This window comes from Furipterus horrens, unplaced genomic scaffold (genome assembly GCF_987537825.1).
Source record: "Furipterus horrens unplaced genomic scaffold, mFurHor1.1.pri manual_scaffold_3, whole genome shotgun sequence".
Lineage (NCBI taxonomy): Eukaryota > Metazoa > Chordata > Mammalia > Chiroptera > Furipteridae > Furipterus > Furipterus horrens.
Genome location: NW_028327173.1, coordinates 202,897,172 through 202,919,208, shown reverse-complemented (window position 1 = coordinate 202,919,208; position 22,037 = coordinate 202,897,172). Strand labels below are relative to the sequence as shown.

At 57.9% G+C, this 22,037-nt stretch overlaps 1 protein-coding gene across 1 annotated transcript in view; it reads left to right on the top strand.

The window, feature by feature from the left end:
• CCDC88C (coiled-coil and HOOK domain protein 88C) overlaps positions 1–22,037 on the top strand; it is a 114,440-nt gene that overhangs the window by 60,263 nt on the left and 32,140 nt on the right. The window contains exons 6-15 of the mRNA XM_090271309.1: positions 387–470; positions 2,823–2,963; positions 3,413–3,597; positions 4,275–4,356; positions 4,637–4,795; positions 12,622–12,768; positions 13,167–13,311; positions 15,541–15,725; positions 18,537–18,674; positions 20,218–21,288. Of these exons, the coding sequence (XP_090127435.1) occupies positions 387–470; positions 2,823–2,963; positions 3,413–3,597; positions 4,275–4,356; positions 4,637–4,795; positions 12,622–12,768; positions 13,167–13,311; positions 15,541–15,725; positions 18,537–18,674; positions 20,218–21,288 (2,337 nt within the window). The remainder of the gene's footprint in view (positions 1–386; positions 471–2,822; positions 2,964–3,412; positions 3,598–4,274; positions 4,357–4,636; positions 4,796–12,621; positions 12,769–13,166; positions 13,312–15,540; positions 15,726–18,536; positions 18,675–20,217; positions 21,289–22,037) is intronic.

Below are 22,037 nucleotides of genomic sequence, written 5' to 3'. Positions count from 1 at the left end.
CAAGTGGCCCACAGCATCTTATAAGATTTTTGTTTACCATCTGGCTCTTTGCAGATGAAGTTTACCATCCCCTGGCCTAAACCAGGTGTCTCGATCTTTACTTGTTTCACATGCACATTTCTGTGCCCCTCCTCCCAGTGCTTTCAGCCTGATGGGCTTTTAAAAAACAAGCTCCGCAGGTGATTCTGATGGAGGAAGTCTGAGCAATTTCTAGAGAAACAGTGTAAGGGCCGGGAGGGAGGTCGAGGGAGGGCGAAGTCTTGGTTATGAAGGAGGAAGCCAGGGGCCAGGCTGTGGGTTCATTTGGAAACTTTCTGTGGCTGAGGTGGCCCCCCAGGTAGCCCCACTTGCAAAACGCTTCCATTAACACACGTCACCCTCTGCAGTGTGAGAGGAAAGAGGAGTTTATTGAAAGAATCAAACAGCTGGACATTGAGACGCAAGCCGGGATCGTGGCCCACATCCAGGAGGTAGGTGTGTGGCTGGGAGGCGGGCGCTCTCCACCAGTGAGAAGTGGAAGGCGACCTCACCCATTAGTGATTGTTACTAATTTTAGGTTTCAGACCCCACAGACTCAAATCTGTTTGGAAAGGTAGCCATCAGCAAGCTAAAATAAAAAGGGTGTAAAAATAAAAAGAATTAAAAAAAAAAAAAAAAAAAAAAAACCTCATTCAAGTTTGTTGCCTCCTCTTCTTGCCTAATATGGACTCAGACTATTTTTAAGTACCGTCAAGGGGTTTGGGCTCAGAATTTGATTTACAGGCCCTGAAAAATGTATTCTGGTAAATGTCACCCTGCTTGAAATGGTTGATCTTGATGGAGAAAGAGTCTCCATTTCTGTCAGGGACGTGGCTGAGAAACAAGCTGCCACCTCCTGGGAAGTTAAAATCTACCAAGTCCCAGAAGGGCTGCCTCTGTTGATACAGCCGCTGGGGTGGGGTCAGGAAGACTCTGCACCAGGGTCTGCCCCTCTGCCCCTCTGCCCTGCCATTGACCTTGGCAGAGGGGGTAACATCAGAGAAGTGCTTTCCCTGGAAACCAGGCCTGAGGGAGCAAGCACCTACCTGAACATTTATTTCTCTGACATTCTCCCCCACCCTCCCTCCAGGAGAAGCATTGTATGTTTTAATTATCTTAGGAGATATGGTTCAGCCTTCAATCTAATTGGACAGATGAGATGAAGGCATGAAAAAGCCATGAGCAGGAGCACCTAGGAGCAGGTGTGTGCCTGGCAGGGGCAGCTGGACACAGAGCTCCACGCCGGCACCGGGGCAGGCTGGGCTGGTGGGTTCCCCAGGCACCCGGCACCGGATTCGGCTCGTTGCAGTGGCGGGGCCAAGGATGCTGGTGTCGGGGAAGTCAGTAGCGTCATAAATACACTCAGCCGTTCGTGTCAGTGAGAGGCCACCTGTTGGCCTATGAGCCATTCTGCCTTTTAATTTTCCTCATGTGTCCATGTGTTTTGAAAAATGTGTGTATCTGGGGACTAGGTCCTTTGCCACCGACTGCCTTGCCAGCTCAGCCAGCAGGATATTTAAAATAAAAGCGAGTGGAATGTGACCAGAAGAGTCCTGAGTGATTATCAGATTCAGTGGCTGGTGGAGGGGACGGGGCCTCAGAATTAGTTGGGTGCTTCTCAAACATTCCGGTGCCCAGGTCCCACAGGCGACCCACCCGGGGAGGAGCGAGCGACATGAGCCTTCAATGAAAAGCTGCTCGTGTGGCAGCATGCGGCTGGGGTTGCGTCCCTGGGTCCCCTTTACAGACACAAAAGGCCTTTCCCAAGCATCGAGGAGGAGCAGGCCTAGAACGCAGCCTCCGAGCCCGAGACCTGCACCTGTGCGGTGCCTTGCCCCCTCGGCTGAGGCTCCTCCTAACTCCCCAAGATCAGCTGAATCCCAGCGTATCTTTGGTGAAGTGGGGAGAGGTTAGGCAGCGGGTGTCATCTGAGAAACCGAAAGGCCGTGTTTTTGTTGGTGGTGGTTTTTTATGGGTGGGGGGTGAGTAAAGTTATTCTCTGCTTCCATTTACCCCTTTGGAAGATTCAGGAACTCTTTTTTTGGTGTCCTCACTGAGTAGATTTCCATTTGTTTTCCCCTTTTGAGACCTGAGTGCACTGATACTCATCTTCCCAAACTGAGAAGGCGAGGACCTGAAACAGATCTTGTGCCTCCTCTGGCTGGTCTGGGGGGTCAGGTTGGGAAGGTGAGGTCAGTAGAGTCAGTGGAGACGCTGCCCCATGTGTGCAGGTAATGCCCTTACCCCCCCACCCCCCCTCCATGGAAAGGGAGAATCCAGGGTTCCTGTGTGGGGATGAGAATACAGGCTTACCTGAAAATTATTTTAGATTATGAAATACTTCCCAAAACTAACATAATAGTTATGTACCCAACATCCTGACGTAGTTTTAATATTTTGCCCTATTCGCATTAGATTTTAAGAAGGAAGATCCTACTCCTCCCCTCACTCCCCCGTTCACAAGGCTTACCTTTCAGTGTCTGAGCACTTGTTTCGGGGACTGCTGCGGGGTAAGGAGGGCTTTCCAGTATTAGAAGGAGTCAGTGTCCTCTCTGAACCAGCGCTGAAAGCAGAAGTGCTTTGCATTTTAGAACAGAGCTCGGCTGCACCGTGCGGCCGCCCCTGCTCAGGAGCCCCCTGCCCGCCCCAGAAAATCTGTCGGTGAGCGTTAATGATGTCAGGGCAACGGGCCAGCTGTGGGAGCGTTGGCCTGGCTCCCCCCGCTGTGGGAGGGGGTGTTCCCAGGCCCCCCGCGGCGGGTCCCTGCCCGGCCTCCGCAGCTCTGCACCTGTGTGTACCCTCAGGTGACCCACAACCAGGAGAACGTGTTTGACCTGCAGTGGCTGGAGGTGCCGGGCGTGGCCCCGGAGGAGCTGGAGACCCTCTCGAGGAACATGGTGTTCCACCTCAGGCGGCTCATCGACGAGCGGGACGAGCGCACGGAGGTGTGTTTGCGGTGGCCTGGCAGCCGGTGGGACAGGCTGGGCGGGCACTCGGCCTGGGGCCCTCGCCAAGGGCCGCTCTCCTCTCCTGACTGTTGTTCTGACGCCTGCACCCCCCCGGGCCTCCTGGTCCGGTTTCTGTCGGGGGGGGGGGGGGGGAACGCGGGCAATTGCGCAGCAGACTGTCACCTCCGAGACACCTGCGGGAGGATGGCAGTGGAGCGCGGGGACCCTGCTCCGTTCACATGCTGCTTTCTGTCTCACTGAGCATATCATCGCTTTTTAATAACACACCACGTTTTTCCTGCCTCCCCCCTAGTTTTTCAGTCTCGGCTGACACCTTAGCTTTCACTCCCTTCCCACCTGGTGGTCGTTTTCTGCCGGGCGCGCGGGCGGGCGCTGTGCCGGGCCCCGCGGCACGCCCTGACGGCCCTGTCTCTGCCCTGCCGTAGCTGATCGTGGACCTCACGCAGGAGCGGGACTACCTGCAGGCCCAGCAGCCCCCCAGCCCCCTCAAGGCCTCCAGCGCCGAGTCCACCCCCAGCCCGACCAGCAGCCTCTCCAGCGAGGACAAGCAGCACCTGGCCGTGGAGCTGGCTGACACTAAGGCCAGGCTGCGCCGCATCAGGCAGGAGCTGTGAGTCGTCCGGGGCCCCCCGTGTTTTCTGCTATCGTGCCACATGTCACAGCACATTTCTAACTCATGTGGTTCACTGCAGCCAGCAGAGAGCTCCGCCTCAGGCCCGGGAGTCGCTGGGCTCTGCTCCGAGCTTGGTCCCTGGGTGACCCGGGGCTGGTGCACAGGAGGGGTTCTGCTGGGTCTTTGGGGCTCCTGCCAGCCCAGACATTACAGCCTGTACAGGAGGGGCCTGCTGGGCCCTTGCAGGCCCATGTGGGGCTCAAAGGACCACATGCTGCTGTGTGTTACCTTGGCTGGGGGTGGACGTGTGTCACCCCATCTGGTGGGCCTGTCCCTCGTTTCCTGCAGCCGGTGAGGTCACTTCACCTGTCATCCCAGGAGCTGCCCGCCTTCACCTCCCGCCAGTGGGCCTCGTTGCCGGCCTGGCTATAGAGTGGGGTGCAGTGGCTGGCTCCTGGGGGCTCCTTGTCTGTCCCACCCCCTCAGAGGAGAACTCAGCGTGGTGGGTGTAGCGTGAGAGCAGGCACTAAAAATGTACGGCTGACTTGCAGACTCCCCTCCTCACCCCCGGAAGGCGGGTCCCCTCTCTTGTCCCTGCTGTGGTCTCCCAAGGTGGTGGGCTCCCCGGGTGCGTCCAAGGAAGGCCTCACCACACGCCCTCTGAACGGCCCCAGGGAGGACAAGACGGAGCAGCTCGTGGACACCAGGCACGAGGTGGACCAGCTGCTGCTGGAGCTGCAGAGAGTCAAGCAGGAGGTGAGCGGGGGCCTGGTGTGCGTGGGGAGGTGGGGGCCGGGTGCCCCAGCAACTGTGGCCTGGGGATCAGGAATGTAACCACGGGGCCTTCCCGCTCAGAGACCTGCAATGGGGGTCACATGTTTCCGTGATAGCGTGTGGGGCCCCCGCAAGGTGGCCTGCACACAGACCCGCTTGGCCACCAGGAACTGGCTTCTCCTGGGACTGCCGGGAGGGGGCCCTCTCTTCCCCAGCCCAAGGGTGTCCTGAGCTAGGTCCCCTGCCTTTGCCCGCCTCCCAGAACATCCAGCTGGCGGCTGACGCCCGGTCTGCTCGGGCCTACCGTGATGAGCTGGACTCGCTGCGGGAGAAGGCGAACCGCGTGGAGAGGCTGGAGATGGAGCTGGGGCGCTGCCGGGAGAAGCTGCACGATGTGGACTTCTACAAGGCCCGCATGGAGGTGAGCGGAGCCAGACTGGCGGCGCAGCGCTTCCTGTCCTGTCCTGGGGGGCGGGGAGGGCACCAGAATCCACAGCCAGCGCTCCCCCTGCCCGTCAGCCTGTCTGCACCACCCCCGGGACCTCCCCTCTGGCAGGGGAAGGAATAAGGTTGGGAATATGGTTCAAGGGCCCTGATTCTTTTAGGATTTTTCCTTCTCCCACAAGATTTAGCCACAGTCTTTTATTTTAAGACGTCTTGCAATTTCTGTGGTTAAATCTTGCCATTTTCTTGAGGTTTTTAGGATGAAAGAGGTAAAGTACCTGGTATTTGGGCAAGTCCCATATTAAGCCCTCAGGGGCGGTGCCTACTCTTAACGCCAAGGTTATGGGTCTGTGCAGGGGGATGGTGTCAGGACTCAGGGGGGCTGAGAGCAAGACCCGGCCGGGGTCACTGACGTTTTGACCGCCCAACCTGACTGCCTCATGTCAACAGCGAATTCCGGGCCCCCTTCTGAGGATTTGGGAGCTTTGCCCCTGTTGCTGACGGGGTTTATAGACAGTTTCAGTGAGCTCACACCGCGTGGCCTGTGGGATGGTAGGAAATCCTCCCCATTGCCAGCCAGGAAGCTTTGCAGGGGACTGAGCACAGGTCTGGTGAGCCCGGGTCGTCCTGCTCCCTGCCGAGCTGCTGGTATGCCGGTGAGCGCGGGGCGGGCTGTTTGGACTGACACCTGGACGTGCTCTGCTGCAGACGGACCCTGGGGTCCCCGGGCAGGCAGAGGCGGGGTGGCATGCCTGTGGTCCAGGCTTGTCTTTTCCCCCAGGAATGTCAGTGACACCCTTGCCCTCCCCACTATGGAGAAGGCAGCCTGGGTGCTGTGCAAAAGCAGCCTGGCCCGAGCCAGGGTAGGGGTGGGAGGCCAGCTCCCGGCTCTGCCCTGGAAATGGTCCACCGGTCCTGCTGGCGACGTGAAAGGCATAAATCTCCAGCACAGACAGGTTCCGGGATGCGGGCTTTTCATCGCTCATTGGAAATGCCACAGTCGGGAGAGTCGGGGACAGTCCTGCACACGTTTCCCCAGACGGCTGCCTCAGCGCCCCTCCTGCACAGTGGGGCTGTCTGCATCCCCACCTCTCACCCCGACCCTGTCCCGTGGGTGGAGATGGGTTTCAGGCTTCAGCCTCTGTCTCCGTGTGCATTCCCGGCCTTGTCCAAGCAGCCCTGTTCAGTCATGTGGACACGGTGACCAGCGGTGGGGGCTCTGTCACAAAGTAAGGCTCGCTCCTGGCACTTGGGGAGCTTCTGGGCTTTTGGAGGGTTTCACATGGGAACCCCTTTTCCGCGTTGTCAAGCTTCATGCCTCTGGATAATAGCACTATTCTTCATCTTGATTAATAATTTTCATGGTGGAGTTGCCGTGAAATTAGGAATGCCTGAAATGTTGCATTAGCTTAATGAATTGCAGGAGAAGTAGCGTGGTCCACGGAGTGCAGGCCCTGATGAAGGCCGAGGCACATAACACCCGGCCCAGGGCCCAGGGCAGGGCGGTGTGTGCACGTGGCCTTGGACAGGAGTGGTTAGAGCAGCCGTGTGTGCTGGCCGCGGCCCTGCCGTCAGCCCTCTAGCGCTTGGCTGTGTGTGTGTACATGCGCATGTGCACATGTGTGCATGTGTGTGTGCATGCATCTCGGACCCTGCGGGCAGCTACAGGGTCTCATTCACTCGGCAGCATGCCTGGGGCCCAGCACGCACGAGGCACTTGGTAGTCAGCACACAAGCCAAGGAAAAACCCATCGCTCAGCAAGGAAAAGGCCTGCATCCTGGGGAGGATAGGAAACCGTGAGGTTTTGTCTCCTGCGGAACGGCGGCCGTGGCGGGTGTGGCGGGTGTGACGGCCAGTGGAACAGAAAGGGGAGGGGAGCACAGTGATCGCATTTGTCCCAGCTCACACCTGTGGACACCCACCATGTGGGGGACACCCACCCCCACCGTGTGGGGGAGACCCTCCGTGCAGAGGAGACTCCTCTGGGGGCTGGGGGACTGACAGGTGGCCCGGGTGCTCTCCCCGAGGGCCTGTCCAGTGTCACCCCTGGGAAACACATAAAAGGGAGAGAGTATTGTTGCCACGTGGGGGGAAAGATAAAGGACCAGGGGTTCAGGGTGAGGGCGAGGTTAATTTGGGTTAGAAAAATATGGAACACAAATTTCCTTGTTTTGTTTCTAACTTCTGGCAGCGTCTGTGAGGCTCATAGTCTAGTTTACGTAAGAGTTAAAACAACAAGAAGAGGAGAGCGGCCTGGGCGTCCCCAGGCACACTGGGAAGTGGGGGTGCACCGGCTGGCCCTTGACTTCCCTCCGCAAACAGTGGTCCCACCTCTCTGCTGCCAGGGATCGGGGTGGAGGACAGAGGCAGAAAGAGATGGCCAGGAAGGTGCCTCTTGTCCCGTGCTTCGTCGTTGGCTGAAACTCCCTGCAGCAAAGGGCAAGCGTGCGTTCCACGTGTGTCGGGAGCAGGGAGAGGGCCGGTGGGCCTTGTCTTTGCTGCTCAGAGAGCCATATGGCTGCCTAGGCAGTGCTCGGTTTAAAATAAACAAGGGGTGGAGGAGTGGGGACCTAGCAGGGCGCAGTGCCAGCGGCCACACCACTTGCTGGGTGTGGAGCAATCCTTGTTCTCATCGGTAAAAGGAATGGTGGTCTGGGCGTCTCCCTTGTGCCGCGGCCTTGTGTGGCACGGGTGGGAGCACGTTTCCAGTGAGCTGATCCTGGCGAGCCCCTGGCCACAGAGTTTGGGGCCCCTGGGTCTGATCGTGCCGGGAGGGCAGGGCAGGTTGTTGGCCAGGCAGTGAGGAGCTGGGGTAATGACTGGTCCTCGGGTCCGGTGCACAACCCCCCCCCCCCCGCCAAGCAACCCCCTCAGGGCCCAGGTTTGGGAGGGGAGGATGTGCTATGGGATCGGTCTGGCCTGCCCACCCGGGCCTGGGAGATGGGGCGCCCGCTCCCCTCACCCTTCGGCCCAGGCATCCTCGGTGTCCAGCAGCTGAATTCTTCTCCGTCGTCTTCAGGAGAAGAAGGTGCTCATGATATATTTGTTGATTTGAGTCCAATCCTTAGGGTTCTCAAGATGTGTCCACCCTTAATTAAAATAAAACAACCCCCTCTGCACTCTGCGCAGGCCCTCCCTGAGCCTGTTCGGGGGAAGAGACCATCACTGTGTCCCTGAGCGCCTCCATGTCCAGCGTTCTGCTGCCCCCTCCACCTCTGCTCCACTGTAGCCCTGCCTGAGTCAGGGCTGAGTCCAGCGAGCACTGGGCTTGCTTGGCCGCCCTCAGTGCAGCCCGGGCGCCTCCGCACACCTCCCTGCTCACGCCTGGCTTCCCCGAGTCCCTAGCTCCGCCTTCCTGGGCCCGCTTGCCCGGTGGTCAGCTTGCTCTGCCCGCCCCTCTGGACTTTCTCCACCTCCCTTCTCCCTGTCCCGCCTCCTGCTTTAGCTGACACAGACTGACACGTCCCAGATTTTAACCTTTAGACGGTGTCTCCTGCGCTCCAGGTCTCAGTCCACCTGGATAGTCCGCAGGAATCTCAAGGTCAGCCTGTCTGAACCCCCCGTTGCCCCTCCCCCAGCCCCGCTGTGCTGTCTCCAGGCAGCAGTCACTACCCACCCACCACCCAGGGCCCCACTCCAGAGCCAGTTCACCTTGGTTCTTCTTTCTTCCTTTCTCCCCACTGGACCCACTGGGGTCCCTGGTGCTCCTGTCCTCCAGCGCCCATCTCCCAGCATGCTCCTGTGCAGAGGCAGGTGTTGAAGTGTGAGTGAGGCCTCGTCCTTTGCTCGTGTTATTCCGGTGCCTGCACAGGAGTACAGCGTGTTATTCCACAGCGGCCCCCACAAATTCCCGGGCTGGTCATTCTTCCTGCTCTCTCCTCGTTCACGCCCGTCTGTCCTGCTGCCAGAGCGGCTTTTCTGAGCTCCTCGGGCACCTCTCCTTGCTCTTAGGATAAATCCACACTCTGCCCTTGTCTTGCACTCACCCACCTCTGGTCCCCCGTGGAACTCTGCTCCAGCTAAGCCGAGCCCCCGTCAGGTCCCCCGGTGCCCACCGAGGCCTCCTCCGCCCGACAGGGGGCCCGGCGAGGGGCAGGTGAGCCGGCCCTACAGGCTGTGCCCCCCCAGTCTTCTCCTTCACACTTCCTGTCCGCTGCTCACCTCCAGGCCAGGCAGTGGCCACCATGTGCCACCGTGTCTCTTCCTGTTTCCCACCCACACTGGGAGCTCCTTGAGGGCAGAGTCCTGTGTTTTCCTGACCTTGAGTTTGAGCCCTCAGTGCCGCACTGCGCAGTCCGGGGTGAACTCCGGCCCGCCGTCATTCCTTCGCACACTGTCTGGCTGCCTCCCTCCACCTGCAGAGCTGTGCAGTCGTAACAGACTTGGGGCCTGAAGAGCCGAAAGAATTTACTCTCTGGTCCTTCGCAGACCCTGCTCTGGCCCCAGCAGGTGCTCCTCGAGGGCTTTAAAGTGAGCGGCCACAACTGCGTGTGGCGCTTCTGCCACGTGCTGGGCCGGAGCGAAGCCCGAGCTGTAGCGTCACAGTCGAGCCTCCTGACAGCCCAGCGAGGTGCTGCAGCCTCTCTGCCTCCCGCGCCCGGGTGAGGAAGCTGTGGTTTCATCATTTGTGCGGTGGCACCGTTGGTAAGGACGTGGGTCTTGCATTGAAACGCGCCCGACTGCCTCCAGGACCTTGGCCTTGCCCAGGAAGAAGGAGGAGACAGGCAGGGCCACGGAGACAAAGGTGGTGCGGGGAGAGGGGGACAGGGTGCTCATGGGGGCGAGGGCGGCCCATGCGGCAGACGCGGGGGAGGGCCCAGCCTCTAGCCGTCCTGTCGGCCCCTGGACATGGTGTCGCAATCAGGGAACCTAAGGTCCCAGCCCTGCCTGCCTTGAACGTGTTGATTTTGTGCTTCTTAATAGCTTCTGAGGCATTTAGATAAAATTTGGCAGACTGAGGAGTGAGAGAGAGCAGGACGGAACTGCTGTTCTGTGTACGGTCCCGTCCCCAGGGCAGGCAAAGCTTTAAAACTGGCCGGTCCTCCGTGACGTTTAAGCGGCCGCAGCAGACCAGTGAGCGGGTGGCGTTCAGTGAGGGACGGTCTTCCCTGAGGAGCAGGGGTCTGCCGTTCTGACTCAGACGACCCCGAGCCTCCCTCCCTGTGAGGACCCCGCTGGGCCGGCTCTCGCTTGCTCTGGACGCCTGAGCGATCACTGGGGCTGCGGTCCTGGGCGCGGTGAGAAGGAACCGCTTGTTTCTTTGGCGCCCACCCCCCACCGCCACGTTTGGAGCTTGTTGGCATCAGGGCCCCCAACGCCCCCAGAAACAAGCGTCTGCCTGTTGCCTGGTGGATGCCCTGCACTGGATAGTGACTTAGGGGGACGGCAAGTGGTGGTGGGGGACCCACCTGCTCCCAGGGCCTCAGGCACTGAGCTCAGTGTGTCTCATGGGCACTACCACGTCAGCAGAGCCCATGGTGGGAACGGGGGACCCACAGTCGATCGAGGGAGCTGCACTTGCCTCGGGCCCCACAGCTAATCATGCCCAGGAGTGGCAGCTGTCAGCCCATGTTCCCAGCCGTCTCTCCCAGTCACTATGGCAGCTCTTGGGCCACTTGGGGACCCGCCGTCAGCATCAGGCCTGGCTGTGATTTCCTAAACGTGGTCCCTCAGCTGTTCGCTGGGCTGGGTCAAGCCTCTAAATAGCCTCCCGGTTCAGCTGGGGTCAAGGTCCTCGGGAGGCAGGCTGGCTGTGGGCAGCTGCCCGAGATGTGGCTCCTCCCGCGTCCAGGCAAAGCCCTTTCCCATGTTAGGACTGGGGCACAGCTTCTTGGGGCCTAGTCTCTCCCTTTTGAGATGGCAGGATGTGCAGAGCAAGTTCAGAGAAGTTTTTGCTGCCAAATATAGGGTGAAGGCTGGTACTGCCGGAGAACGGAGGCATGTTTGAGCCGTAGCTCTGACTCCTTCTGTTTCACGTCCTCTTCCGTGCGGACACGTGTACATCCCTGCCTGTCTCCAAGCCCAGCTCCCATGCCACCTGCAGTCCCCCTCATGGCGTGATTCAGCCAACAGGTGTTACTGGACACTTCTGGGAGGGCCACGAGAACAAATTTGGAATAGTCCTGCCCTGCAGCGTTCACAGCCTCGGGGACTTGGGGGGGCGGTTCCAGGCCAGCCCAGTGTGACCCCAGAGCACACTTAGGGCACTCAGGGAGCCCAAGTACCTGGCTCAGTGGGTGAGACGGAGTGCAGGTGCAAGCACCTCTCAGAGGAGGCAACACAGACGGGGTTTTGAAGGCTGAGTAGGAGTTGGTTGTGAAGCTGAAGGGGCAGAGGCTGTGCTGTGGGAACTCAGGGCCCGAGAGTGGTGATACTGGGGAGAACTGGTGGGCAGACCAGCTGGAACCCATGGTGAGAATGGTGGGGGGCAGTGGCCAGAGAGTGAGAGCTGGGCCTTCTTCGGGTTCAAACCCGCTCCCGGTCCTCCGGCTCACGTCACTGCCAGTAGCTAGGGCCCCCTGCCCATGCAGGCTCAAGGCTGGGCTGCAGGCTGCTGAGAGCAGGGGAGAGAACTCAGGTCTGGAGCTCTCCAGCCCGAGTTCAGGTCCCAGCTTTCCGTCTCGCTGGCTTTGTGGCTTTGACCTCGTTCCTTAATTTACCCAAGTCATTGTCTTCACGTGTAGGAAGGGACTGTCCCTGCCTCCATCTTGGGGCCCCTGTGGAAAGTGAGGCAGACAGAGCAGGGCTGTGGACAGGCAGAGACAGGGGGCCCAGGTGAATCCAGAGTCGGCAAGACCAGACCCTTCAGGGCTGCCAGGCTTTGATCAGAACTGTGTCCACTGATGGTAGGCACATGGGTTCCCCGCTCCCAAGAGTCTTGGATTCTGGCCCATACGGGGAAGTGAGCGTGTGCTGGAGAAGCAGGGGCCACCAGCCCCTCCCAGCTGTGGGAGCCCGTGAGTGGGGCAAGCCTCAGAAAACTGCCCACCAAGAGGAACGGACACATTCCCCTGTGTGCACATTTGCAAACTGGGGGGCATTCAGGGCAGACTCAGTCCCCCAAGATACAGATGCTGGGAGGGCCCCATCTGTGGGGAGCGCGCAGAGATGAGGCGAATGAGCTGAACCCCCTCCCCCAGGTGTGCTGGGCACCTGGGACAGGAGTCCAGCGGCCTCTTTGCCCATGAAGGGGCCTGCCAGGGACCAGCCATTGCGTTCCACACGCAGCATGCACCTGACACATAGTAGGCCCACAGTGCTTATTTGTTTGCCATGTCTTACAGGCTCCTCATTTTCAGGAAACTGCCGAGAACTGTTGTTTTGCCCAGAGGGCATGTTTAAAATGTTCAGACAGGAACTGTGTACTGAACAAAAGCTTGTCGTAATAGCCATTTTTTTCCCACCCAGACCAGGGGAATGAATGTTCAACTGAGAGTCTAGACTCAGCCCTCAAACCCAGGACAGACTCTTCCTCCCACCCCTTCCTTGTTAAGGAAACGGGTCTCCACAGAGTCCCTTATCTGTCAGCAGGTGCCCTCATCCAACCAGGTGACAAAACTCTTTCACCCCATGGCCAGCACAAAGTAGACACCGAGGAAGTGTTTCCTTCCCAATTTTTTCCCATAGATAACGTCCACCCATTTTGCCTGGCTGAAAAAGGTGCAGGTGTGGAGAGAGAGCTCCTAGCAGCAGCAGTTTTATCTCTGGGTGGTTGGTTTTGGTCCCGGTGCCTGGAAGAGCACCCTTGCCATGAACCAGGTGCCTGTGAATCTGATGGTGTTCTGTATGTGTTTGCTGACCAGGAGCTGAGAGAAGATAATATCATTTTAATTGAAACCAAGTCAATGCTGGAGGAACAGCTGACAGCGGCTCGGACGCGGGCTGATAAAGTCCATGAGCTGGAGAAAGAGAACCTGCAGCTGAAATCGAAGCTTCACGACCTGGAATTGGTAGGGCAGGCTGCTGGCCCCACGTGTAAAACAGACAGGGGCAGTTTCGGGTTTATGCTGTGCCCTTCGCTGATTTTCAGCAACCAGATTGGCGCTGCTGCCAACATGGTGACCCCCCTGACTACAGAGGGTCACTTGGCTGCTAAGCTCAGGGGCTATACATCACTTTGTTCAAATGCAGCTGTTAAGAGACCAGGTCTCTTCATCACCTGAGTCACTGGGTCAGCACATCTTTTAGTGGTTGTAAAACTCACAGCTGGGCCCTGTGTTGGGGTTATGTCTGCACAGCTGTGTTTTTGGAAGTGAGCAGGTGCGTGGAGACCCTTTGTCCTGGGGGAATGAGGGTAGATGCCCAGGAGCCGGGCCGCATCCTCACCCCTCCCCTCTCTCTGCACTAGGACCGGGACACAGACAAGAAGCGGATTGAGGAGCTGCTGGAAGAAAACATGGTCCTTGAGATCGCACAGAAGCAGAGCATGAATGAGTCCGCGCACCTGGGCTGGGAGCTGGAGCAGCTGTCCAAGAGCGCGGACCTGTCCGACGGTAAGCGGCAGCCCCCCGGGGCCTGGGCGCGAGCCTGGCTGCGGCTTTTCCCTCGTCCAGGGAACCAGGCCCTTGGCTCTGAATCTCCTGTGTCAGCCCATCCTCAACCCTGAATAAACAGGATTTCCTTCACGGGCCGTTTGGAGCGGTTCCATGGCAGTGCTCCCTGAGGAGAGCATGAGGGTCTGGCAGCCCGATAGACGGATGAAGTGTTGCCAGGTTTCTCAGTTCCCATATGGACAGTTCCAGGAGCTTCCAGATTACAGCGCGCTGACCCCCAGAGGGCACCTTAGATCTGTCCGTGGGTGTCTGAAAGCTCGGGATGGCAGGAGAGGTCCCCAGTGGTCACTGATCCACACTATACATGTACCCTAGGTGTTGTTTCCTCCATGCATTTGCATGATTGGGCAGGATGGTTGCAGTCTGTTCTCTGTCTCCAGGGGTAGGGACTGCTAAGTGGCTGCTTCTCACAGGGCCCAGGCCTCTTCCTCCCACTCTGTGTCTGCGCCCCTGCCCAGCGCTTGAGACGAGGTGTCAAGTTGGCCGGGGGACGGCGGGTGGGGCAGCAGTCAGGAAGCCCCAGCACTCAGCAAACAATAAGCCAGTTCCTGTGTTCAAAAATAGCACGCATGTACCTGAGCCTGCGCGCGAGTGTTTCCTGAGAATTCACGGAGTGCAGGAGGGCTTCTGGCCAGTTTTGGGGGGGGGTGCTTTTTTATTTCTGATAAGCATTTCTAAGCATACTGGAAAGGCTGTTGAAGCAGCTGGCTCTTCCTTCTCTTCAAGGGGTCCCATCAGTTCCAAACCTAAAATCAGTTCATTAAACTCTTCATCTGTGGGAGGAGTTAGTTCTCTCTGTGGTTCGGTGTTGGGGGCACTGCTGGGACCCAGGGTGGGGGCCATGGCGATTCAGCTCCAGGAGTTCAGGTTCATCGGGGTGGACCACTGCCCCCTGGTGGAACACGGAAGCGGTGCAGGCGGGCTGGGACCAGCTCAGACCAAGTGTATGTCCGTCACACCAGGGTGGCTGCCGGGGTGGCAAAGCCTCGCTGACTCAGACAACTCAGTATAGTTTGTGAGCCCCATCAGGTCAGTGACCGCCATTTATTCTCGGGTTCCCACCTCCTCCGGCTTAGCTGGCAGCTAACGAGCAAAGCATAAATGGACTTTTTGCATGGATGGTGTGGTGGCTTTTTGCGTCAAAAAGACCTGGCTTCGCGCCCTGGCTCCTCCGCTTGTTAGCTAGGTGACCTCTTTTAAACCTCAGTTTTCTCACCTGCAAAATGGGGGTCGTGCAGCTGCCTCCCAAGAATCACGATGAATAAGAAGCAGTGGGGGCACAGCCCTCTTAGCAATTAACTTAACAGCGTGATAAAGCTCCCAGGGCTGAGCGTGCGACACCGTAGGGACAGGTGAGGGGAACAGCCACGACGACCCCTCTAGGAGCGACGGCTTTCGTATACATTGATTTTTCCTCCTGAGAAAGCCCAGGGACTTACCTACAGTCACGCACCTGGTTGTGGCCGGATGGGGCCAAGAACACCCATTCTTCTCAGGTCTGCGCTCCCTTTTCTATGTGCATTCAAGCTGCTTAAAAGCAAAGTGGAAAATCTGCCTTTTTCTGTCTTTAACTTATGTTTTCATCTCACTCAGAATTTTTGAAACACTTTAGATATACTGTCTCTTTTCAATATAATAGTGAAATTACAAAATGAAATCTCGGTCCAGAAGACTTTATTTAGGGATGGCAACTCCTGGGCATACGCCCCCCCCCCCATCACCTCTGCCACCCTGGCAGACATACTAGTAGTCAGGCATCGTGTGCCCCCCGCCCCCCACAGCTATGCCACCCAGACCCCCACTGCTCGCAGAGGCAGCACGGAAATCACCAGCTATTTCACCTCTGTCAGTCTCTGAACTCCTTGTCTTGACGGTCAGGCTAACAGCTTGTAAAAAATGGTTTCAGCTGTTCCATGGTCTTGAACTTTTGCATTGGCTTCTCCACTGTCACCTGCTTTCTTCATACGCTCCAGGTTGTTCCACTAACAGACCCCAGCTGAGCCAGCAGAGGGGCCGTCACCGCGGCCCCGTGGGAGGCCATCCCAGGCCCCTCGAATCTGGGGCTTGGAGCCAGGGGCCGTCTCAGGGCTGGGGGCCATCTCAGGGCCAGGGGTAGCAAGTGGAAGCGGAGGCCCCTGAAATCAGCCCTGACCCCCTGTTGTGCTTCAGCCTCCAGGAAGTCATTTGTGTTTGAGCTGAACGAATGCGCCTCCAGCCGCATCCTGAAGCTGGAGAAGGAGAACCAGAGCCTGCAGAGCACTATCCAGGGGCTGCGGGACGCGTCCCTGACCCTGGAGGAGAGCAACCTCAAGTGCGGGGAGCTGGAGAAGGAGAACCAGCAGCTCAGCAAGAAGGTAAGTGGGGCGGTGTCGGGCACAGACGGGCAGATAGGTGGCCAGGGGACTGTCCAGGCGTCAGCCAGTCTGCGCGGCGGGGAGAAACGCAGAACTTAGTACAGCCACAGGTATCATGGAGGGACAGGAGTCGTCACTGGGAAGGGTCACAAGGCAGCCTGACTTGTCCCTGCAGGCATGTGACCCCGACGGAGTGACTTCAGTGTCCTTCATCTGTGATGTGGGGTTAATGATGTGCCCACCTAGTAGGTATTGCGAGGATTGTAGAGTCCAGCACCTAGTATGGGCTTCATGGACAGAGGGCAGTGCTCTGTTTGAAAGCATTGGGGGAGGGGTGGGCGTGGGAGAGAGGCAGCAATGGAAGACATGTATGCATGGGTGTGTGCGCGCGATCATGTGTGTGGGTGTGCAGGACCATTGATGGGCCGTTTTAGGGCATTGCTGGTACTAAATCAAGGTCAGCTCTCACTCTTTCCTTTTAGCGGATGGGGTGAGGAGGAAGAGATGGCTGAGCGGCATTTACCTTTCACGAGAACCCTGGGTCTTCCCAGTAGCACATCTGGGAGGACAGATACAAATCACTCTTCGTACTACAGTCACGAGAACCCCCATTCATGTGGCAGGAAGGGCTGTGGAGAGGCTAGGGGCCATCTCCATGTGTTGGTCATCCCAGGTCAGAGGGCATCGGCACATCCAGCCATACCACAGATGGCACCGATGCCATCTGGGCTCTGAACGCAGCATCTTGATCGGTGGCCTGGCTCTAGATTAGGGTGAGGGCAAGAGCCCTCTTGCTTGCTGATCACTGTGTAGAACTGGTGCTTTCGGGCTTGTGGGTGTCCGTCCCGACCTGCCTGTGATCCCTGTCAGTGTCATTTGCTAAGGCTGCCCTGGCAGTAGGAGGGCCATGTGCCACAGGCAGGAGACCTGGGTCCTGCCTGTCACAGCTCCGCTCCTACTCTATCTCTGGGTGGGGCTCGGGACAGTCCCCTTCTGTGAAGTGGTTCCTCCAGTCCTCTCATGGGACACCCGAGGTTCGGTTACTCACTCTCTTGTCCCTTTGAAGCATTGTGTGCCTTGCCACAGGGTAGCTGCCAAATAGTTTGTCCTTTCTTTGTGGGACAGTAGGAATCCCCGTCTCCTGCCATGTCTCTCGGTGTAGCGCAGAGCAGGGAAAGTGACTGGACAGTTGGGGTGTTTTAGATTCACGCGGGCCTGGCTCAGGAACATCTTTATAAATGGCATTTGGATGTTGGCCAAGATAAAAAAGAAAGGGACCCTTAGAGAGAGGGGTCCTCACGGGTCGGCCACAGCTCGCCTGCAATGTCACCTCTCTGGCCCAGCTCCCTCCAGGCCTCAGAGATGACCGCTAACATCTATTCTGTCCTGGTGTCCAGTCCAGTCGCTCCTCTGCACACGTAGGACCGGCGGTGGGTGCCGCCTCCCCAGTGCGACTCCTTAGCCCCATCTCTCAAGCCCCACCATCCTGCTTCCTCTCTGGATCAGTTCCTGGTGGGACCCCACGGCAGCCCTGCCACAGCCCTGGGAGCTGTGCCCAGTAGAAGGGAGGTGCCGCAGTTCCCAGATCAGCGCTGTCCTGTGTCCGGTACCGGACCCCTGGGGAGGTGGCCCTTTGGCTCACCGGAGAACTTCCTTTTCCTGTCCTGCTCAGCCTGCTCGGGCCTGGTTGCATCTGTCCTGACCCAGAGGGCTGGTCTTGCTTCCTCTCCCGAGCCTGGCATGTAATGGGTCCTCCCAGCCATCAGCTGAGCACCACAGCAGACATGGCCTGACATTGCCCTTCCGGGAACAAGGTCAGACACAGCCTCTGGGCAAATCCAGGCAACATGGCCACCCTGGCAGGTGTCTGAGAAGCAGGGACGAGGGTCAGCCAGGGCACACGGCCTGGAGGCCCAGACCATTGGGGCCAGCTTGGCTCCCCCACCACCCCGAGCATCGTCCAGGTTGTGGGCTTGCTTCAGTCTGAAATGTCTGTGTAAACCACAGGTCCCCAAAGTTACCGTCCTTCCCTGTACCTCACGACACTTATGTGGGCCTTACAGAAGGTGCCTGTCTTCCCACATCTAACGTGGCATCGATGTCCTAAGACTTTAGCCTTCAGCCGAGGATCCTGATTTTCAGAGGGAGAGGGGCAGCCCTTTGGGGACCTATCATGAGGACACAGAACAGCCCAGGGGCTGAGAGGCAGGTCCCTGGTACCCATGTGCTCTGGGGACCTGGAACCTCACATGAGCCCTCAGCCTGAGCTGATGTTTCGGGGAGGATAGGAAGCCCCGTGGGGCCGGAAGGCTGGCAGGCAGCTCATATCTCAGCCTAGCGAGCTCGCCCAGGCGACCTGAGGTCGTTTAGGGGTGGACAGGAATGAGAGCCCCAGTTCTGTGGCAAGAACCAGACCAAAAGAAGGATGGGGGTGTCCAGCAGTGGTAGGTGGGGCGGGACAATCACATCTTTGGATTAGAAGCAACAGCAACCAGAAGTGCAAAGGCTGGAATACTGCCCCTTTCTCTGCAAGAGTAGGGGCACAAGATGGGGCTGCTAAGCACGGGGCAGGGAGGGCAAGGAGTGGGAGGGAGGCTGACCGATGGGTGCCCATGACCTTTCTTTCTGCCCTGAACTGGGAGCGCAACTGTGGGCTAAGAGTTAATGGTCAAGTGTGTGTGGTCACTGCAGAATAAGGTCTGGATGTTTTTTCCTTGAGCAAAGGCCTGTTAAAGTCTTCTGTGGGGCTGAAAGGTCTTGGTTTAAAACACAGCTCTGACTTTTGCCCGGGCTGGGTCTTTGACTCTGCAGATTGAAAAGTTGCAGACCCAGCTGGAGAGAGAAAAGCAGAGCACCCAGGATTTGGAGACGCTCAGCGAGGAGCTGATCAAAGAGAAAGAACAGCTGCAGAGTGACATGGAGACCCTGAAGGCTGACAGAGCCAGGCAGGTGGGCCCTCCAGAGCGAACGCCTCCCCTCGCGCCGCAGCCTGCGGGACCTCGAGCCCAGGACCGTAGCCACGCCCCCGTCACTCCTCAGCGATAGATACATGGGTTACCCGTTTCCTCACGCAGCTGCGGCTCAGATCAGCCATTCTCAACCGCAGTAGGGGCACGGGGGCAGATTTTGCCTCCCGGCGACACTGGCAATCGTGTTCTTGATTATCATGACTTGGGGAGGAGAGATGGGGTGCTCCTGGCGTGTGGTGGGTAGAGGCCAGGGATGCATGGGACAGCCGCATAGGACAAAGAATGATCCAGCCCCAGTGTCCAGCGCCACACTGAGAACCCTGGCAAACCTCCAGGGTTTACTTGCCTCACTCCAAGAAGTCCCAGGGTAGGTAGTGCAGTGCTGGGCAGCGGCTCGGTGGCGCCTCCCGGGAGCCTGGCGTCTCTCTTCCTGCTCTGCCAGTCTTGGCAGTGCTGGTTGTACATCCCCGGAAACTGTCAGGAAGAAGGTGGGGGGTAAAGGGACAGGGGGAAGGCCTCTGCAGGACCCTCTGTTGACAACTCATTGGCCAGACTGGACACATGATTACTTCTAGCTGCAAGGGAGGCTGGGTATCAAGTGGAGTTTTTCAGCCTCTCTAGTAGAGCAAAAAAGGGGGTTTGGGATGGTGTGAAAAGATAGGTGGGGCCTCCAACCTGATCTGGCTTTCAGTCTAGAAGGCAGAATGACAGGTGACAAGCCAGGTGACTTCAGATGTGTGCTATTGAGGGAATAAACGAGAGTCCAGGGAGAGAGTCCTGCTTGGTGCACAACATTTAGAATCCCGGTGCAGGGCTTCCCTGGGGAGCTGATACTCTCACTGAGCCCTGGGGGATGAGAAGGAGCCCGTGATGCTGAAGACCAGAGGGTGGGGCGGGGTGAGTGTTCAAGGCAGAGTGGTCATGTGCAGCATCCACAGCGGGAGAACGGCGCAAGGAAAGGCCACAGAGGTGGGCGACCAGCTCTTCTGGCTCCTGCAGAGCAGGGTAGAAAGCACTGAGGGAAATCACTTTTCATTGTTAGAAGTAAGGAGAGATGTGGTTTATGTTTGTTTCTTTTTTTTTAGATTTTACTTATTTATTTTTAGAGACCGGAGGGGAGGGAGAAAGAGAGGGAGAGAAACATCAATGTGTGGTTGCCTCTTGCACACCCCCAGCTGGGGACCTGACCTGCAACCCAGGCTTGTGCCCTGACTGTGAATCGAACCAGTGACCCTTTGGTTTGCAGGCCAGTGCTCAATCCACTGAGCCACACCAGCCAGGGAAGTTTATGTTTCTAAACCATCCTGGCTGCTATGGATGTGTTTTGACTGGAACTGTCTCCGTGGGAATCTCCGTGCCCTTTGCCTTGTGTCCCTATCAGGCCTGTGGGGAATGTTGGGACTTCTTCGGGTGCACGGTGTGGTGGTCTCTCACAGTCTACCCTTTAGTTCCCCCATTTGGACCCACATCACCAAAATGTGATCACGCAGCTGTCTGCATCATTCCTTTGTGTTTTCCTGCAGATCAAGGATCTTGAGCAAGAAAAGGATCACCTCAACCAAGCGGTGTGGTCGCTGCGGGAGAGGTCACAGGTCAGCAGCGAGGCCCGCACGAAGGACATCGAAAAGGAGAACAAAGTGCTCCACCAGACGGTGACAGAGAGCAGCAGCAAACTGAGCAAGCTGGAGTTCGAGAAGCAACAGCTGCTCCGGGACCTGGAGCAAGTGAAGGAGAAGGTGGAGCGGCTGGAGGAGCTGGAGAAGGAGCTACACCGGCTGGAGAAGGAGAATGAGAAGCTGGCCAAGAAGGTCACCTCCCTGACGACAGCCACCGAGAAGGTGGACACCCTGGAGCGTGAGAGCCAGAGCCTGACGCTGGAGAACCGGAGGCTGCGCAAGTCCCTGGACACTCTGCAGAACGTGACGGTGCAGCTCGAGGGGCTGGAGCGGGACAATAAGCAGCTGGACGAGGAGAACCTGGAGCTGCGCAGGATGGTGGAGACCATGCGCTTCACGAGTGCCAAGATGGCTCAGATCGAGAGGGAGAACGAGGAGCTTGAGCAGGAGAAGGAGGAGCTGAGGAAGAACGTGGAGCTGCTGAAGGCCCTGAGCAAGAAGTCGGAGCGCCTGGAGCTCAGCTACCAGAGCCTGAGCGCCGAGAACCTGCGGCTGCAGCAGAGCCTGGAGAGCGGCGGCCAGAAGTCGCAGGCCCTGGAGCGAGAGCTCGGGGAGCTGGAGGCGGAAAACCAGGCCCTGCAGCGGGACCTGGAGGCCCAGCGGCTCGCCAACAAGCAGCTGGAGCGGGCCGCGACAGACGGGAAGGCCCTGGAGCAGGAGCTGGCCCAGCTGGAGAAAGACAAGAAGCTGCTGGAGAAGGAGGTGAAGCGGCTGTGGCAGCAGGTGGAGCTCAAGGAGGCCGTCTTGGACGACAGCACCGCCAAGCTGGCTGCCGCTGAGAAGGAGAGCCGCGCCCTGGACAAGGAGCTGGCCCGCTGCAGGGACGCGGCCGCCAAGCTGAAGGAGCTCGAGAAGGACAACAGGGACCTCACCAAGCAAGTCACCATGCACACGAGGACGCTGACGACCCTGAGAGAGGTGAGACGACCCACCCCGGGGTGCCGTGGGGTGGGCGTGTTTGCCCGGAGCACACAGTGTGCTGTGAGGGCTGTGCTCTTGGGACAGAGGTTGGGCTGTGTGTCCTCAGATGCTTTCCTGGTTCGGAACAGCATGGTGCTGACGGGTGAGAAGAGCCAGTGAAAATCCGCTGTTAACGCGCCGCGCACAGATAACCGCTGCCAGAGCTGGCTTATTTTACTCCGTCATTTCTCCTATGCACGCACACACGATGCCCTCCCCTCTGTATCCTAGCCCTGTTGTGTGTTTTACTTATTATCTCATTACAATACATAGACTATAAGTCACGATTTCTAATGGCTGCCAGATATTAATCCTATAGATTTACTATCATTTTTTCAGCATTCAGGGTTGTTTCTAATATTTTCCACCACCTTAAATAACATTGGACATCCTCTCACATCTATGTCTTCACAAATATGTGTTTTCTCAGGATATATCCCTGGAGGGGTAATAACAGTATCAAAGGGTATGAACGTTTTACAATTTGTCGCTAAGTATGTGTCCTGCTCTTCCCTGGAACTGTGCGCGGGCCGTGTGGGCATTCCCTCGTTGCATTAGGGTGAAGAAATGCTCAAGTGAGTGATGTCTTTTGAGTGGCCCAACACAGAAGTTGAGTCTCAGGCACGTAGGAGTTCAGAGTGGCTGCTCCCAGGTGGCCCCAAGCACAGTCACTTGGGCACCTGACTTTTTCCCTCCTATGGCTTGGC